Source organism: Brachypodium distachyon, chromosome 1, assembly GCF_000005505.3.
Source record: "Brachypodium distachyon strain Bd21 chromosome 1, Brachypodium_distachyon_v3.0, whole genome shotgun sequence".
Classification (NCBI taxonomy): domain Eukaryota; kingdom Viridiplantae; phylum Streptophyta; class Magnoliopsida; order Poales; family Poaceae; genus Brachypodium; species Brachypodium distachyon.
In genome coordinates this window covers 55,374,806-55,393,985 of record NC_016131.3, presented here as the reverse complement: position 1 = coordinate 55,393,985, position 19,180 = coordinate 55,374,806, and the positions used below count along the sequence as shown (strand labels likewise).

The window sequence follows — 19,180 nt, the reverse complement described above, 5'->3', positions numbered from 1 at the left end:
AGGCAAAACTCGCCGACACAGCTGGCACACCCCTGCCATCTCTTGTCATCTCGGCATTCAAGTTCTTGCCATAGTTACGGACCTCCCCAACTCTGCTAGGGTTAGTAAACGCAGTAGAACTAAGACCATGAGCTTTGTTATACTCACGAAGCGAGATCTTGAGCTGTTGTCGAGCGTTGGCGACGTCGACTGCTTCCTTTAGTAGCTTTTGCCTTTCCACCTCCAAATCAGCCTGTAGCTGAGCCGTGTTAACGTTCGACGCTACCGGCGTGGTCAGCCGCTCGATGGAGGCCTGGATCTGAGTCGGCTTCGGCGGCAGCGCCGACACGCCGGCTTGAGCAGCGACGTTCTCCGGCTTCTCCAAGGGGAGTTTCGCCATTTTGCCGGACTTGGCTGGGACCGCGCCACTGCCTGCGGCGTCCCTTCCCGTATCAGCACCATGAGAGGTCACCAAAACCTCCACACGGTCAGCGGAGCAGTCGGCGTGCCAGCCGCGAACCGTGCAGATGGCGGGTGGATCTTCGGCCATCACCACCTGCTCCGGGTACCTGCAAGGGCGGTCAGTAGCCACATAAACCTCGTGCATGCCGAAGTCGATGAAGCGGCCAGCGCAGGGGAGCGGTGCGCCGTTGAAGCAGCCCGCGTTGTTGTCGACCTTCCCAACCACGATTTTTTTTCTACTCCCTTCAGTTATTTCTATGCGAAATAACAAATTAATTCTAATGATACTAAAAAAATAGTGGGTTCCATCGTTTCTATGGTTCCCTTTTAAACGGCGAGGCCCTCTCTATACACCGGAGCCCCTTCTTTTATCAAAAGGTATTGTGAACTTGCATAGTTCACATTCTTTGGCTCTACCTATCCAAGACGAACTGGTGCAGGTAGTTTATTGAAACCCTTGAATTCGGAATATGGGAAAGTAGCTCCAGGTTGGGGGACTACTCCTTTTATGGGGGTCGCAATGGCTTTATTCGCGATATTCCTATCTATCATTTTAGAAATTTATAATTCTTCTGTTTTATTGGACGGAATTTTAACCTATTAGGTTTCTACTAACTAAAAGTACGAAGTCGTAGTTTTTCCATCCAAAAAAAGCCTTTCTAGTTTAAGTTCTACATTTCTAGACATTCTGGTAGTTCGACCGCGGAATTTTTTTGTTTCGGTATCTCTGGAATATGAGTGTGTGACTTGTTAAAATTGATCCTATTGATAATACATAGAAAGGGCCTGTTATCTAAATTTTCGTCGCATATGGGCTTTTCCTAGTGTTTTACTCTTAAGTATAGCTATGGTATTCTGAGTTCAATTGTCTATTCAACAAATAAATGGAAGTTCTATCTATCAATATCTATGGTCTTGGACCATCAATAATGATTTTTCCTTAGAATTTGGATACTTGATTGACCCGCTTACTTCGATTATGTTAATGCTAATTACTACTGTAGGAATCCTGGTTCTTATTTATAGTGATGGTATACGCTCATTCCAATCCTCAATTCTCCTTTCCAGATTCGGAGATAATGAATCGATTGGACGCGCTTCAAAGATTTGTTCCACTTTTGGAAGACCTTGCGTTATGTCACTCGATCTCGATTTTTCATATATAAACGTAACTAACCTATCTCCCTTGTAAAGGTTAATTTCTCCATTCATTGAACCCTAGTTCGGGACTGACGGGGCTCGAACCCGCAGCTTCCGCCTTGACAGGGCGGTGCTCTGACCAATTGAACTACAATCCCCGCGGGGTGTATGGCATACCTATCCTATCCTTAAATAGAAGAATAAGAAGATTCGATTCGTGTAGTTCGAATGTATATAGAACAGATTTCCTTTTTTCTATTTCCCACTATTAGATAGTGAGCATAAATCTCATGATAAGTCCCCTATTATTTGAAGTTAGCCGCCATGGTGAAATTGGTAGACACGCTGCTCTTAGGAAGCAGTGCTCAAGCATCTCGGTTCGAATCCGAGTGGCGGCATTCTCGAAAAAGAATACAATAGATTATAAAATGGATTCAATTCGAAATTTACAATTTTGTAATGGGACCTCTTGGCTATATGGTTCATCTGGGGGGGAGATCGAGCTTCAAGAAATTGTGAACGGTCTTATCAATACACAAATGTATAACTCCCCAGGAATTTCAATTGCGCTTATATCCATCACTGTAGGACTTGGGTTCAAGCTTTCCCCAGCCCCTTTTCATCAATGGACTCCTGACGTCTACGAAGGAGTGTGGTTCGTTCGACAAATTCATTCCTACCTCTATATCTATCTCCGAGGTGTTTGGGTTTTGCAAAACTCCATAGACATGCAGAAGAGAAATGCTATCCCCACTCCGACCAAGACAGAACTTTTACCAAAAGTTTATTGTGATCTTTTTGTTCAAATAACAATTAAGGTGAAGCAGGGTCAGGAACAACGAATCTCTTTATGATAAACAGATCCATTTTGCAAGTTCGTTATTACGGGTAGTTCCTACAAAGAATCGGACTAATGACGTATACAATGCTTGAATTATCGTGCAAAATGGATCTGTTTATCATAAAGAGATTCGTTCGATGTGGACTCTTGGGGAAGATCAGCCTGTTATCCCTAGAGTAACTTTTATCCGTTGAGCGACGGCCCTTCCACTCGGCACCGTCGGATCACTAAGGCCGACTTTCGTCTCTGCTGACCAAACTGGAGACCACGCGCTCTCCGGTGACGAGGAAGCTTCCCGTCCGGATGAAAACTCCAGCCAGAGCCGCTGCTGGCCTCACGGTGGGCGCCAACTGTCATGGTGGTGTCACCGCAGATGCCATAGGATGGCTTAACTTGGGGTCGATGGACGATGGTGGATCCGGAGGAGGAGGACGTGAAGAAGAACACGCACGAAATACGCAAGAACACCCAGATCTACCCAGGTTCAGAGCCCTCTTGTAGAGGTAAGACTCCTACTCCTGCTTTGTCGTATTAGCCGGGATAGAGAAGCTCTACAATGGTGCTCCTTGAGCTGTGTTCTTAGGGAAGAAGAAGAAGAAGAAAGGGGAAAAACCCTAGGATCCTCTCGCCCTCTACAGAGGGGTAAGGTTCTATTTATAGGCTGCACATGGTACACTGCCATGTGGGCCGAGTCTAACGTCACCTTCCTTGGGCCCCATGGGGCACGCGGCTTGGTTCCCTCCAGGCAGCACCACACGGGACAAGACAGCTTTACTTTTCCTGCCAGCCGACAGCGGGTACAACTATCCTCTGCCGGCTTCCGTCATAGATTCCCTTTCGGTGCTTCTTTTGTGTGGTCGCCTGGTACCGGCGTGCAGGCGCTGACCGCTTTTCCTCAAGTGATGATGGCACTGCTTTACTTTGTACCGCGTGGTCAGGATAAGACCGTTGAGGGATCTCAGCTGCTGCCAAGACCAACATTCTCATCCTTATCCTGCAAACTCATAAGATAAGATAGCCCTGTCGGCACACGCTCGGCGTGCCGGCTTAGCACTAGTTGTACTCCGCGATGCTGGCATACGTAACTATGCCGGCCTTATATCCTTTGTCTCGGCTTAAGTTATGTCGTCATGACCCTACCCGGGGTCATCCCCCCGACAGGGACGTTTTTGAAAAAGACAGCGGCGCCAACCTTTTCGGCACGGAGGGAGTAGTATAGTGTGTCAGGTACATGTACACCAAATGAAGGTACATAAACAAATATACTAATTTTATTCCCTAGTACATAGTATGTCGTGTACATGGACTTATGAGACGAGTACATGGTGTGGTACATCACATGTATTAGAAAAATAAACCTGTCAAAATTTGGTACCTCTTTTGAGACTAGTACATCGTATGGGTACATCACATGTACCTTAACAATTTTTAAGTACCTAACATATCAAGACTGTGTACATCATGTACCAATATAAAATCACAACACAAAAATTCATAAAATATAAGTACGTTGTCATGTACCCAAGGCACATGATGGTACTCAAAAATCACAGCACAAAAATTCACTACCCAGTGACTAACTACCTTCTCAACTAATTTTTAAAGATGAAACCACAAATTCACATGGTACGCCAAAATAACAGCACAAAATCATGGTACATGATGGATCCAAAATAAAAAATCACATGGTACTCCAAAATCATAGCGCAAAATCATGGTACACGATGGATCAAAAATAAAAAATCACATGGTACATGATGGAGACCGAGAGGGGCTGCAAGAGCGGCGGCTCGCAGGAGAGATGGCTGCTAGCGCCCTCGATCTTGGTCGGCGAGGGGACCATGGGCAGGCGCCGATAGCCGCGGACAGGAACAACGTCGGAGAGGAGGCTGAGGAGCAGCTTGGCGACCATGGGAAGGTTGGGGGACGCCTGGAGGATCTGCAGCGAGACGGCGGAGGCACCCATGCCGTCCTTGAGGAAGGAGTTCACGCCCAGCCATGGGAACACGGGGCACGGGGTCAGCCACATCCATGGCCGGTGAGAGAGAGAGAGAGAGAGGAAAATGACTCGTGTGAGAGAAGATGGACTTTAGAGTGGGGAGAGGAACGTGGGATCCATCTGCTAGTCGGCGTCACCCGGAGGTTTGGCCAGAAGCCTGGACAGAGGAATCTTTTTTTTTTATCGGTTGATTGGGCGCTCAACTTTAAATATAACACACAACATTAGCTCTACTACCAAATCAGGAGTTAAAAGCTCGTAGCTTGAAGTAAAAAACCCAGGTGCAAGCTAGCTGAGTCAACAAAAGACTTGCATCATATCTGCACAACCCAACCACCAAAGATATATCTTGTTTGCATGTGGATGATGGAGGCCACAAATTAATGTGATTTAATTAGGGCATCCATGAAGATCGACTCTTAATCTGAAATGTGCAGATGTGCACGAAAGCGACATAATAGAGAAAAGAGAACTGCGTCTTAGCCAAGAGTCGAGCAAGAGTCAACTAAGAATCGATCTTTTTATAGTTGTACACCTCGTATTTAATGCTAACAAATCATGTAAATCCGATTTAAGAACACAACCCATTATGTGTTAGTTTATCATAAACTTTACATAACACGTTGAGAGTCAATACTAAGATAAGTGGAAAACTGATACGGACTCTACCACTTTTTATGTCGTAAGTATAATGCAAATTAATTGGCAGTTGCATGTGCGCACGGTAATGGCAGACAAGAGATGTCCCCATGATTCCTCCAGCTCAGCTGGCAGAAAATTGGGAGTCGTCGCCCGTGCCAAGCAGTGCATGGCTCATGCTGGGGCCACTTTGCCTTCCGCCGGCTAGCGGCATCCTTTGCCAATTGGCGTAAGGTCCTTTCCGCCTTGGGTTGATCCAAGGCTCTTTCCGCCAAGTTAGATGGCACAAGCTAACACGAGTCGCTCCGTGGGTTTCCGTTAGACCATTTTGACTTCTTCTTTTTGAGTGAATTGTTTCTATCAATTCCATTCAGTGAGGGCCAGCCTGGGTTTTTGTTTTGGAAAGCAGGCGATTTTCTCACCGTTGGATCGTACGTTGATATCGGTGAAATTTGGTCGTGGGCTTTTCCTCTCTCTCTTGGGTCGGACAGCCATTTGCATCTCCTTCTCTCGTCACCCTCTCCCATTCTCCCGTCCCAGCCTCTCATCTGCAGCACGATGCCGCCCCCGCCCCTGCTGCGGGCTCGTCGCCGCAGCCCCTCCTACACCCTTGCGCCATCCCCAGCCCCTTATACTATGTTGCGCCGCCACGCGCTTGCCGCCGCCGCCCCTGCTGCGACTAGCTGCGCCCCTCCTGCTCCTCCTGTACGCCTCTCCGGCCTCCGCCGTCGACGCCCTTGCTGCTACCCTGCCGCCGAGCACTCGAGGCTTCTCTGCCCCTCCTGCTCCCCCGCAGCCGAGCACTCGAGGCTTCGATGCGTATGTTGTTTCATCTGGTTTAGTTTTGGGTTGTTTTGGCCGATTTTGAGCTCTGCTATTAGAACCTGGGGATGTTGTTCCATATGTTTGGCCTCGTTTCTGCATGTGTAATGTGTTTAGATAATGAAATTACCCCTGAAATTATGTACAGCGAGGACTAAGTACTAAGTCTAACTGTACTGTACTCGATTCATTTTTGCTTGTTTATGTGCATTTGATTTTATCTAATCTAGGTGAATCAACCATTTTCATTTAATCGTTTTTGACTAAACTGTAAGTGGGTGTCCCCCCACTTGATTTTGATTTTTTATTTGCATTTCTGAAGTCAATGTGCTCTGCATCTATGTGGTAATAGTCTGGTTTGCTAGTCAACTCCTTTTATTTTTTATTTTCTGCTTATATGGTGGTTTGCTAGTTTAAATCACAGTTAGATCACTATCATTTTGGCATAGGATTCATGTTTTCTATTGAAGTTGCATGTAGCTATTTCGGTCATGAGGTGTGTATCCATTTTTTTCAGGGATTTTGCGATTAACGTTTTGGTTTCGTGCCTGCTTGTTGTTTCTAAGTCTTTATCATTGATCTTTTTCTCAAGGTTGTGTATTCAATGCTCAGGAGTTTATAGGGGGCAGCGATGTTCGATCTGACCGGAATGATTGTAGTGTGCATTCAGACTCTGATTACTGTCCTTTTGGGGATGAGGGTGAACAGGCTGCTGCTAATGCGGGCGGACCCGCGGCCTGTGATTTTGTGAGTGTATGAAATAAGTTTATTGTATACCTTTTGTCCATCTCTCACTTTGTTGAGTGCAGGATGGTTATTCATCCGAAGATTATTCAGAGACCGACTTGATCATTGACAATATTAGCGATCTGGTATTTACATTGATACATGTATCTGAAAAATTCTTAATTATGATTTTTTTCTCTTTTTTTCTTATTAATTTCTTGTTTCTTAATAGTTGAAATCTTGCTTTCTGTCTAAAAGGAAACACATGGCTGCTGGTTGTTATGTTTCAAAATCATTTCAGTGGTTATTTCTCTCTATTGTTTCATCGTATGCCTCGGTAAATTTGTGTACACTGGGTTGTTCATCTCATTTTTCCTCATATCCCTGCCGAGCATTAAATTGATTATATGTGGAAGTGAGTACTTCAATAAACCATACCGTGGATAATCCCTGCATTTTGTAGAAGTAAAGTTTCAAACCTATAAACATTTCTAAAGGCTCACAATCTTAACTGTTTGTATATAGATCTTATATGGTCTCAGATTTTTCTTTCACTCATCAACTTGCATTTACAAAGCTTTTTTGTAGGAGTATATTGCACTTGCTAGATATATTAATGGCACTTGCACCATATAACCAATGCAATCATGTTGATACTTCTGTCAAGCTGCAACTCCCCACATTTAGCACTTTTTGCCCAACATTTTGCTAAACCTTTTGGCCATCATTTTCGTTATTAAACCCTGTAATTGTTCGATTTGCACAAAACAAGTTTGTCCAGTGATTTACCCGTAGCTTAAGCAAATTGCAGTTTTTGCTAATTTAATTGGGATTGCATCCAATTTATATTTTTATTGCACCTGTAGGATGTAGCTTACGCAAATTGCAGTCCATACAAGTGCAATTGCAGCGATTTTTATTGGGATTGCACTGCAATTGTTTAGTCACCAAATTGCAATTGCACTGCACTTAAATTAAATTGCACCAACTTCTAAATTAAATTGCATCCATATTTAAATAAATTTCTCTACCTCTAGGAATACTCTCTTTTTTCCATCTTCTTTTATGTCATAAGTTGCATATGAATTCATCCTATTGAGCATTTTGTTTTGCTTTTGCAGGGAAAAGGATCTCATGGCCAATCTGAAGGCCCGCTGCAAGTTGTCGATTTAGATGGCCTCAATAACCAAGAGAACATCAACGTTTGTCCCTTTATTCATTACGTTCTCTGTTCAAGTTGCTATGTTTTTTTCCAAATTAAGTTGATGTCTTCTATTGAACTGCAATTGTTCATTCGTCAAATTGCAATTGCACTGCCACTTAAATTAAATTGCACCCCTTTCTAAAATATATTGCATTACATCTACTGTTGTAATTAACAATCTTGTTGAAAGCAAAATCTGATCCCTTGCACCTTTCTTATCATTTTTCTCATTATCAGATGTTTTCTGCAGACAGAGGCCCAGGGCCTTCCCTTCTTTTCAGAAAAAAGATGTTTTCTGCGAATCTCACCTTTTGTATTCATAAGTGAAAGGCAAAAGCAATGTGGATGGAATTGCACTGCATTTAAATTTCAGCTGCATTGTTCATACTTCAGTAATTAGAAGTTTTGCAGAGTGGAATTGCAAATGATTTAGCTTAAGTTATTTTTCTCTACTTTTGTTTTGTCGGTAGGTCCTTAAGTAGAGTTAGAAAGTTGAATGTCACAAAGTTTATGTGTTCTGATATTCAAATTTTATTCTTTAGAATCTGAAACTTATGAAAATAAGATATGAAACTTTGATCTAGCTGTTTTATTGTGGATGGAAAATATCATTATTGCAATTGCATAAGGTTTCTGTTTCAATTGCACTATGCTTAATTTTGCAATTGCATGTACTAATGTCCTTGTTCCAATTGTACTTGTACAAAATTTGAATTCTGCTATCGATCTGCTATATGGGATTGTTTTCTTTAAGATTTTTATGATCGCTACCCTTTTCAATCTGTTCTTGTGGCTGTTACATGTTGGCATATTTGGGAGGCTCGTAAGGAGGACAAGAATTCTATTTCTCTAACTTGCCGTACAGCTACAGTGTGAAAAAATCAGTCTTATGAGGAGATGATTCAAGAGCATGTTTTGAAGCCTTGTCAGTCACCAAGGTGTGCAGTTCCAAGAGTTGTTCAGATGTGGACTCCACAGCTGGCTGGTAAGGTTTTCTTTAATGTTGATGTTGTAGTCTTCTCCGCCAACTCGAGTTCGGACATTGGTGTAATGGTACGAGAACATCTGGGACACAGACTCATGCCATGCCGTCAGTCTTTTCAAGATTCTACCTCAGCAGAATTAGCTGAAGCACAGGCTCTTCGATGTGCTACGGTTCTAGCTCGAGAAGAGAATTTCCACAATATTCTGGTGCAGATTATCTGTTCCTAGTTTGGAAGGTAAATGCTCCGGGTAGAGATTGTTCTTCCATTGGTCCTATTGTTGCTGACATTAAATTTCTAGTGCTATGTGTATTTTCTGTTTCTTTTGTTCATGTAAGCCGTTGTGCTAATGAGGTGGCTCATATGTTGGCTGACTCGAGTGACTTCGCTGCTTATTCTGTCTTTTGGCACTGCGTCCCTGGTTGCATCCAGGATGTTGTAAACAGTGAATGCTTCTCTATTTGAATAAATGAGCCAGCCTTCTCTCTCTCTCAAAAAAGGACCAGTAGTCGAAGCACACAAAGTTTTGGAACAAAAAGAACAGGCCCAGGACAGAAACTTTGGGTGCAAAAGTGACTGGTTTTTCTCAAAATTTCAGGCGCCTAGTTTCAGCACAGAAAACAGGCAACTGTTTTGGATCAAAAACCAAGCGTCTGGTAAATAGACAGACCCTTAATGGGAAATTGATTATTGGCAAAATGATGACCGATTGGTTCTCTGAAAATTTATTGACCAAAATTTTTGGTGGACTTGCATTTTTAGCCGAACAGAACCGATGTAGACTGACAACATAGATTTTCAAAAATAATAATAAAGGGAGCTAATCAGGGGAGAAGGCGGGACGGACGGGATGGAGTGCTTCTGACTAGGACCGAATTACTCGATCCAAATTCAGACAATCCAATTGTATTCGGTACTAGTAGTTCTTTCGGTTCTCGGTTAATATGTCCACACCTACTAATATGCAGTGTTTGATCAAGGTTAGGATAATGAACCGTAGTAGATCGTGGCAGCAAATGTTGACCTTGTTATTGTGAGGAATGACAAGGCTGTAGAGATTATAACAAAATTAAGAAAAATTGCTGGCAAGTCTCAACTTTTATAGGTGAGGTGACACGATCATCGATTGGAAGGAGACACGTACCACCAACTGGAATTTCAGAAGTTCACTTTGTTATTTTTATTTTACTCCAACAAATACACTTCTTCAAGATTTTATTTGATCCTAATTTTTGTAAAATCAGGTGCTAATTATACATACGAATGAAGATATTATATAAAGATCTAAAGATTTTTGCACCAACTAACCAATCAGAGGAGCATGGTAACCCAGGTAAAAAGGCTTCAAATAAATGAAACGGCAAGTGCCAACTGGCAGCCTGATTGCACATCAGCACCAGTTTATGACCATTAGTAGAAGTTACACAAAGCAGGGTGGTCTCATAGCTAGATGAGTCCATTTCTGCGATAAACAACAGCACAGGCTTTCAGAGTTTATTCGATGGAAGGGGCCTACAGTTAACAGGAACTGACTGTACACTTGAATGTACATTGGGTAGGGTGAGCCTAAACAAGATCAGTAGCTCTTCGGAGTTTGAGGCGGCAGCGGTTCATCGCTAGACCTGCGGTTTCATGATCCTCACGCTGGTGTAGAAGCGCTTGAAGTCCTTCATCGCTTGCTCCTCAATCTGGATCGAGCGGATGGAGGACGGAGCATCGATCTCTGGTTTGAACCAGCGGCTGGGAACGTTGTTGTCCTTCACGCAAGAGACCTCTGGTGCTGCACTCTGGGATGGTATGGCGAAGCCTGATGTCCGGGTTTTTGGACTCTGGGAAATGATGCCATGGTGCCGTTTCTCCTGCTCAAAAGATTATTGGTTCGGGATCAGATAAGTGATAGAAAATAATAGCGACATTGCAAATTTTGCATCTCTATATACAATAAAAATATCGTTTCAGTGCTAGGTAGCAAGAGATCAACCTGCTGCGTCTGTATGTCCCTGAGTGAAGGCCGTGATACATTGGGGGAGGTAGCTGAAGAAGACCAAGGTGGTGTGCTCTTATCCCCATCATGAGCAGGAACAGCACGAGCAGACGTAACAGATATAGGACTTGAACACGTATCTGGCATGAATGAGGAAAGCCGCATACGCCCAGCACTGTCAGGTGAATCCCCATGGCGGTCTTTTCCCTTGGTTGTGATCAGCTCGTTTGTTTTTGACTTCTGCTCGCTTTGAATATCACGAAGGGAAGCAGGTCCTTTTGTTATCTTAGCACCACCCCAGGCAGGACCTTCCTGTTTTGGTATGACAGGCACAACAGGGATAGGCGGGCTTGGTTTTGGGGTGTCATCAAGAGCACCACTCAGAAACAATGACAAGCCACCTTTCTTATTCTTCTTCTTTGATGAAGTTGGCCGGGAAGCTTTGTTCCCTGATGTACAAGAGATGGTTTTTGTGCTATTTAAAGTGACATCCTCCGATGTTTTCATTGGCCCAGTAGCGCTTGCTTCCTGCATGAGCATAGTATTTTATCAGTAATATTGCTTTCTTTAATATACTAGACAAATGATGGATAAGCAAAGAAAAGCACATATCTACAATTTAAAAAGAGTAACTTGTCACATCACGGATGGATGTACATCATGTTAAGCATGACTAAAGCTAAGAACTATAACGAAATACCAACAAAAACAGGGTCCTACTTCAAATTATATAAAGAAACAAGATACTCTGCGGGATCAAATACTTAGACTGCCATGGAAACAACACACAACAGGCAAACGTTGGCATGGCCACTCAGCGGGATCAAATACTTAGACTGCCATGGAAACAACACACAACGGGATCAAATACTTATACTACTACACTAGATCTTAATAGGGCAACAGAACATAAGGTTGGTATCAAGAGAAGCAAAGATACAACATCTTGATCAACCAAACCCACTAACATAATGCCTAACACAATATTTGATTCTGAAAGAACCTACGGATGAAGACATAGAAATCATGAGATAGGAGCAAGCAAACCTTTTCTGAAGAACCACGGATTGGTAAGACATCTGGAAGCTCCTTAATATGGTTTTGCTCCTTGGCCTCATGTTTTATAGGGGGGATATCAGATTGTGCTGCCTGCTTGCTGTTCTTCCTCTGTTTCTTAGATCCCTCAGGTTTTTTGTTTGCCCTTCCTTCTGGAAGATTAAGCAAAGGTATTGAAAATGCGTCTGATGGAAAGCCAAGCTCTGCAAGTTCACTTTCAAGGGCGACCCTAGACTCAAGCTTTGCCAGCTGTTGATCATCAAGCTGATGACCATCCAGTTGTTTAGCCTCAAGCATTTCAATCTGCTGCAGTTTCTTGCGAAGTGCCCTAATCTGCTTAGAGACAGCTTGTTCAGCATTGCTTTCTTTCTGAAAGAAGGTACCATAACTTGACGTTCCATATGATTTTGATGCAGGCTTCTGACTGTCCCTGAGCCTAGAGAACCCTCCTGCGTCATCTCCCTCTCCATCACTATCAACGACAGCAGGATAAGTAGCCGTCATTGTAGGAAGACGGCGGTGACTCCAGGGCTCTGAGGATTTTTCGTCCAGTAATCTCTCTAAGTTTGCAAGAATTTCAGGAGAAGCATTCATAATTGAAGGGGCTGCCACAGTGAAAATGTAATCAAGGTTGCGAACAGCTGTATCCTGCATCACATTGAATAACAGAGTACCAGAAGTCACTAAATGAAAATTAATTAGGCATGGACAAAGGATGACTGGCCAGAATACATATCAGTATGTGGCAAAAATGTAGTACATGTTAACTGCAGCACACCAATGCATTACCTCACAGTGCTTCTTGAGCTCCTTGGCTTCCAAGGAATCGGCAACTTCAAGAAGTTGTATAGCATTCTTTGGTTCCAATATATGCTGAATTGCAACTTTCTCACATAGGCTTTTCAGACTGGGTATGCCTCTACTCATTTCACTGCTGCTTCCAGATAGGTCAGTTTCAGGCTGGACATCATTAAAAAGAATGTCTTCATCGAGCTCTTCCATCGCACTGCTCCATTCTAACGATGGCTTTTTGCCTTGAGTTTTAGTTTTGGGAGGATACTCGGGATGATAAATACTAGAAAGAACAAGCATATGGGTTTCACCAACACAAACTGACGATGCTCGCTTAACACCATTCACTCGAGTAAACATTCGAGTCTCATCCTTGCGTGGTTTCTTTGCGTCCAACATAAACACATCACCAGTTGACGTAGCTAGTGCAGTCCAGTACTTTCCCGCCGAGATGCTTACAACATTCCTCCCACACATTGAGAATACCTGTGCAGAAATAGTTTAAATGTAAACATGAAACACACAGCTTCACTGTATAGATAGTACCACAACAATTAACAACCAAACCTGTTGGCATCTTAAATCAGGATCTGACGAAACCCAGCTGAAAATAGCACCATCAGCTGTTAGAGCAGTACTGTGCATCACTCCAGCAGCCACTGAGATCACATGAAGTCGCTGCATACGATGGAACTTCACGCTTGTATTTCCACCCTTTTTAAGACATCTAGCTATTACAACACGGCGAGGGGTCACAAGGCGATGCCCCCAAGTGAACACCTGCCAAAGAGGATGAGATGACCAGGTCTGTTAAACTTTCTTGGTGTCAGAATAATGTGTAACAAATATACAGTTCCAACCAGTATCAACTTACTTCACTATCAGCCCCTAACACTAGTGTATGATATTTTGCTGCAGATACACCTTTCAATACTTTTCCTTTCAAATACTCTACCATTCTTGGAATGCAATTGGATGCTGAGTTTGAAGTGCCATAGCCTAGCTGGCCCTCCTTATTGCAACCCCAGGTGAACACTTCACCAGTGTCAGCGACCGCAGCTGAGTGCTTGTTTGCAGCAGCTACAGAAATTATCCTTTGTTTAAGCGAACTAACACGCCTTGGTGTTGCTTGGGTGTCAACAGAAGGGTAACCAAGCTGACCCTCTGCATCATTCAGAGCATTTTGTTATAGACCATAAGGGCAATATAATAGTAGCAAGGACTATATCACATGTGTGCCCAAATCTTGTTGCTCTAATTCAAACAAAAAGTCCTTGATGCTGGAACGCATTCAAGATGCATCACATATTCACACATACCTCTGTTTGATCCCCAGGTAAACAATTCCCCAGCCTCTGTAGCAATCACCGTATGATGTTTGGCTGCAGCCACAACATTCACTTGTTTACGGCCTAGTCCTACTGTCACTTGGCGAGGGGTAATCACAGCCGTCGTCTGGCCACTGCAACAAAATGGTAGTTGTAGCAACACAAAATAAACTTCACCAACAGCAGGGGGGTGGGAATTTTAACACAGGAGAAGTCTGAGAACTCCGTGGTCAACTACTGTTGAAATAAATGTGTGCAATTTTGGCTTCTTTAGTAGCTTTAAATCTATACATACAAGACAAGTTACCATCAAAGTCATGTGGGGATAACCATTTTCATCCTTCCTAAGAAAAAGTTCATCCAGAATAATGTGTGATTGCTCACCTCTGAATATCCGGATGACCAAGACGACCACCTCGACCAAATCCCCATGTGTACAATTCACCATCAGAACTAACTGCTACACTATGGAACTTTGATGCAGCAACAGTTTTGATGTATGACCCATGCAATGCTTCTACCTTGCATGGTAGTTTTTGTATGTGGGCATTGCCAGTTCCCAGCTGATAGTTTGTTCCACTTCCCCAACTGAAGACTTCCGTTGCAACTAAAATGGAAAAAGATATGAAGATTTTGTAAAGCATACCCTAAAGAAATTGCCAAAAGGACATCATAAAACAGTACAGAAGCACCGAATTAAACTAAAGACAAATTAACTGTTTCCAGGAATAGAAGAGAGCTCCTTTGCTACCTGAATCCTGAGAATCCCCATTGGCCTGTGATACAGGACCAGAGAGAAGATCAATAGGTGTGCGACCCTTGGTGTCTTCCAAATTGAGGGATGCACCAAACTGCAGAAGAACACCAGCAATACACAAGTGGCCAAAGTGAAGTGCTCTGTGGAGACTGCTCCAGCCAGATTCTCCATCCTGCAAAGTTGAGTTTTAGTGACAGTTTACAAAAAAAAACAGTATGGTACTTAATAATAGAATCAAATATTAAAAGAAGATATACATTCTAGTAGTTACTCTTCACATCACACCAACGTGTTGAGATTATGTTTCTCAATGCCTTTCAAAGAAAATCCTTTCTACTCCCTCCGTCCAACAAAGGATGTCTCAACTTTGACTAAATTTGAATGCATCTATACAGTAAATCATGTCTAGATACATCCAAATTTTGACAAACTTGAGACATCTTTTGTTGGACGGAGGGAGTAGAATTATTATTTTGGACTACAAGCTTTCTCCTACCAAGGCATATTGTATGTAGAGTGCCCATTAAGACAGAAGTTTGATAGCTGTAATTAGGCAAAGAAAAGTGCTCAATAAAAAGGAGATGATAAGAAACAGCTACATAAAGGTGGTGCATACCCTTGCATCTGGATCAGCACCAGCATCTAGGAGCCTCCTCACGATTGGAAGGTGATTTCTCCATGTTGCAAGGTGTAGCGCACTAAGGCCAAATGCATTTCTACCGTCCACACTTCCACCACTCTTTTTCAACAAGGCCAAAGCAGATTCAACTTCAGTTATTGACCCTTGTTTTGAAACAAAACACAGATCCTTAAAAGAGCTTCCAGGACAAGGTCTGCGAACAGCAGCTTGCTTTGACGAGCCTGGCGGAGATACAGAAGTCTCCATGGCACTTTAGGAAAGCACAATTATCTACGAGATAGAAGCAGATCAGTAACCATCACAAAATTATCATACGATGGCATTTGTTTAATTTAAATGCTATAGTACCTAGAAAGGCTGGTCGACTGTTGAACTGCTTGACACAAGTATTTCACGACAGCAACAACTGTTCCAGTACTGTTTGACTAATGACTACTAAGCTTATCTTGGTCCTAAACAAAATACAGGTCTGTGTAATTACAGTACTCTCTCTGCAAGGAGAATTGGCAGAAAGTTGGATGAATATCCTCCCCACTATCTGAGACTGTTTTGCTATCCTAAAAACTAACCAGGTAACCTAGGACAGCATGGCACTAGATCTTCATCCTGAGCCCAATTATTTTATTAGAATTCCATGAAGTTACGATTCTATTTCCATCTCAAAATGGGATGCTAGATGAAGAAGCATCCATAGAATATAGATCAACCTGCACCATTTGTAAAATGAACTCAAATTAGTAAAACAATGTAATGTGGAAACTAATGTTTAACTAAAGAATGTATGCTCATGAGTTCCACAGTAGATCATTCCAGTGATGAAATTGTCTCTTTAAGATATGGGCGGAAGTATGAATCTTGTGAATTGATATAACTCAGCGTATAACCAACCTTTGAAAACAAATGTTCAGGACCCAACTTCAATAGAGAAATGGAACTTCCCCCTGACAGGCTGACACATCTTGCATTCCAGTCCTTACTTTTGAGGGGGAAATAACCATCCCATGCTAATTAAAATCTAGCGTGTCGATTGTACAATCTAAAAGGTACACTACTAGGTGGACATTTTTAAGTGCGCTAGTACTGTTATGGAATATATTTAAATTTGGTTGAATAGCTTTGGCAGATTTGGGTGTTTGGCCAACAGCATTTTTGCTCTCAAATAAATGAGGATAAGAATAGTATAATTTATCTAATAATCAAATTTACCAAACAAAGAAGCAGACTCTCCACAAGTTTTTTTGCATATCTTAAAGATCACCACAGAAACCGCAAACTGAGGCTACACTGAAACTACAAAATACACTAGTTCATATTGAAAATAGTCATCTGTATTGATTCAGGCTTCAAGTAACAAATCTTCAGATACAACAGTGTGATATACACCATGCAAGCAATTGAGCACGATATTCTGTCTAAAAGCCCTTACACAGTACCGTTTCAACTTCTGAATTGGTTCAACACAATTTAATAGTAAGTCCCAAGTAATGCTCTAATGATCGGCTAAAGAACACACAAAAGATCATCTTAAAAAACAAAGAACCCAGAAAAGATCCCCTCTAGAAAATAGATCAACTACCGAAATCAGCAATGAACAGAAATGTGATCCACTCAGAAAGAGACAGTTTTCTGTCCCAACAATAGTCAATTCAATGAGGAACGGCAGAAGTAACGCATATTTCACATTGCCGAGAGAAAGAGAGGGTAAAGCAAAAATTAAAACCAAAATAATAAGGGATAGAAACCAACTCGTATAAACATTTGCACACACACAGATGAATCTGAAACTGCACCAAAACAAAAGTGGAAGCCATCAAACGTAAGGGCCATTCTCATATAGATATAGTTACTCAGGAATCCCCACTGAAACATTCAGGATTAGCACCAAATCGCAAAAAAAAAAGAAAAGAACGTGTGAACATCACAATCCACCAGTCTTGAATAGAATTCCTATTTAAAAAAAAAGTCATTCACAAACAAAAATTAGCAAACGCATTGCCCTCTGCAAAATAACTGCCGCGCAAAATCGGATCACACAACCGGACCGGACCAGCATTGCACCGAGCAACCGCCGGGCAGAAAAACTCCTCCCCACGAAACGGATCTGCGACCAAACAAACCAGCGGCGAGGATCCAAATCCCTCCCCGCAAAACCAACGACGCCTCCTCCAGCAACATAGATTCGACCCACTCTCTCGTGCACGCCCGACCGGGGGAAAAAAGAAAACCATGGATGGATGTACTGACCTTTTGGATTGGACTCCCCGTCAAGAACACATGCTGTCCTACGTCCCTCGTCCCTCTATCTCCCCGGGGGAAGGGGGGGCGGGGCTGCGTTTATGTGGGGAAGACGGGAGGGGATCCCGGCGTGGAATATGCTCCGGACGCTGGGAGGAACTGCTCCCAAAACTCCACCAACGCCCTCCCTTGGCCAATTTCCTGGCGTGCGCTCGCTCTCGGGCCTGTGAGGTGGGGAAACAACAGAGAGAGAGGAATGAGATACGTGGTGATCTCACAGGAAAAGGAGATCAAATCCTTGCACGGTTCACTACGTCATTAAATTTGTTGATTTCTAGTTGGGGAAAAAAAATTATGTTCTTTTGCAGTATGGTCCCTGAGGTTGTTTGGTGTTGCTACGCAAGGGCTTTTAGCCGTGGAATGGGAAATTTGGGAAACAGTGTCGTGCACGCTGAAGAAAGGAAAGCCCGTGCAAATGCAACTCGTTTTTTGGGGTAATCTAAAAAAAAGGATATAGTAGTATTTCTGGGAAAAGTTTGCAAACTAGCTCAAAGTTTATCTTGACGAAAAATTCCATGCACTCCTAAGAAAACCAAAGGTAGTACTTTCTCCGTCCCGAATTAAATGGCATGGATTTTTATAAAAATCTACACAAAATCCATATCAGTTAATTTGGAACGGAGAGAGTATATATTTACCTGTTTTTTTTTGTGTGAGTATACTCTACAAAATTGAAGCTCTATTCCTCTACCAAACTTGAGCCCTTGGTTCTACGTATGTTAGTTTTTTTTTTTTGAAAGGACAGGTATGTTAGTTGGATATTAGAAAGATCCATCACTGGATGGAAGTATATGCTCTTGTTTCCTAAACTTCTTGACTTATTCCTTCCCACCATGCAAATATGGAGTATAGTACAAACGTTATTGCTACAGAAAAGTCGACTGATTTTAGTTAGAAATAAATTGACTTGTTGACCGTTTGATCTTAATCAAACGACGGCATATGGGAGGTGAGAAAATGGGATGCCATCTAAATCTTATGGCTGTCTTTCTTAAAAATCAATCGATTGATAGATAGCCACACCCTACCTAAAAATATGGAGAAAACCACACAAATCTATACCAATATATTAAATTGGAGTTGGTGGTGATGGTACGGACGTTGCGGTAGGTCTTTTCATCAAAATTACGAGGGACATGCCACTCCCGCACGAGAAAAAAACATTTCGCTTAGCTGTTGTCAAGCCCTGCAAAAAGAAGACCTCCCGCATCCGAGCCATCCGCGGCACCCCCGCGGCAGCGTCTCTCTCGATCGCACTGACGAGCTCCCCGTGGCACCGCGCCGGCGACGTCACTGGCTCCCTGCAATGCAACATGCCCATCCCTCCCAACGCGGCGGCGCGGACAAGCTCCCCGCGGCACAGCGCCGGCGACTTTTCTCAGTTTACTGCAACGCGACATGCCCATCGATCCCTCCCCACGCGGCGGCGCAGACGAGCTTCCCGGTCCCCGCGGCACAACGCCGGCGACTTCTCTACATCGCGACATATCCATCCCACCCCTTCCCACTGCAACGGCGCACCCTCCTGCGGCC

The 19,180-nt window shown here is 43.1% G+C and overlaps 2 protein-coding genes and 2 non-coding genes across 5 annotated transcripts; 2 read left to right on the top strand and 2 right to left on the bottom strand.

The window, feature by feature from the left end:
* Positions 1-1,665: 1,665 nt before the first annotated feature.
* On the bottom strand, positions 1,666-1,739 carry TRNAD-GUC. Its single transcript has one exon. It is a non-coding gene; the product is annotated as a tRNA-Asp (tRNA).
* Positions 1,740-1,899: 160 nt separating this feature from the next.
* Positions 1,900-1,979, top strand: TRNAL-UAG. The gene has a single exon. It is a non-coding gene; the product is annotated as a tRNA-Leu (tRNA).
* A 3,475-nt stretch (positions 1,980-5,454) lies between these two features.
* Positions 5,455-9,286, top strand: LOC104581712. 2 transcript variants are annotated; one of them, XR_002964822.1, is made up of 5 exons: positions 5,455-5,879; positions 6,495-6,629; positions 6,692-6,754; positions 7,730-8,797; positions 8,889-9,286. XR_002964822.1 is itself a non-coding variant. In XM_010230023.2 (4 exons), exons 1-4 carry the CDS (start codon positions 5,619-5,621, stop codon positions 7,952-7,954), a joined length of 684 nt encoding a protein of 227 aa, XP_010228325.1. In that variant the 5' UTR covers positions 5,455-5,618; the 3' UTR covers positions 7,955-9,286. The 2 variants fall into 2 exon arrangements, 1 of the variants encoding a protein (XP_010228325.1); XM_010230023.2 differs by having other exon boundaries at positions 7,730-9,286.
* An 834-nt stretch (positions 9,287-10,120) lies between these two features.
* On the bottom strand, positions 10,121-17,860 carry LOC100828625. The gene is made up of 12 exons (XM_003557500.4): positions 17,597-17,860; positions 15,701-16,059; positions 15,329-15,622; positions 14,707-14,884; positions 14,340-14,562; positions 13,947-14,089; positions 13,502-13,791; positions 13,195-13,407; positions 12,625-13,113; positions 11,827-12,483; positions 10,777-11,307; positions 10,121-10,654 (listed from the first exon to the last, which is right to left on the bottom strand). The coding sequence occupies exons 3-12, from the start codon at positions 15,596-15,598 to the stop codon at positions 10,412-10,414; spliced, it is 3,237 nt and encodes a 1,078-aa protein (XP_003557548.1). The 5' UTR covers positions 15,599-15,622; positions 15,701-16,059; positions 17,597-17,860; the 3' UTR covers positions 10,121-10,411.
* Positions 17,861-19,180: the final 1,320 nt, after the last annotated feature.

Bases quoted from the DNA above. Each gene is read 5' to 3' on its own strand.
- LOC104581712 (XM_010230023.2), top strand. From the start codon at position 5,619: ATGCCGCCCCCGCCCCTGCTGCGGGCTCGTCGCCGCAGCCCCTCCTAC. The intron at 5,880-6,494 runs GTATGTTGTTTC...TTCAATGCTCAG, and splicing joins AGCACTCGAGGCTTCGATGC to GAGTTTATAGGGGGCAGCGA. The intron at 6,755-7,729 runs GTATTTACATTG...TTGCTTTTGCAG, and splicing joins TTGACAATATTAGCGATCTG to GGAAAAGGATCTCATGGCCA.
- LOC100828625 (XM_003557500.4), bottom strand. From the start codon at position 15,598: ATGGAGACTTCTGTATCTCCGCCAGGCTCGTCAAAGCAAGCTGCTGTT. The intron at 14,885-15,328 runs GTATGCACCACC...TCAACTTTGCAG, and splicing joins GTGCTGATCCAGATGCAAGG to GATGGAGAATCTGGCTGGAG. The intron at 13,792-13,946 runs GTATGTGTGAAT...TGAATGATGCAG, and splicing joins TACCTGGGGATCAAACAGAG to AGGGTCAGCTTGGTTACCCT.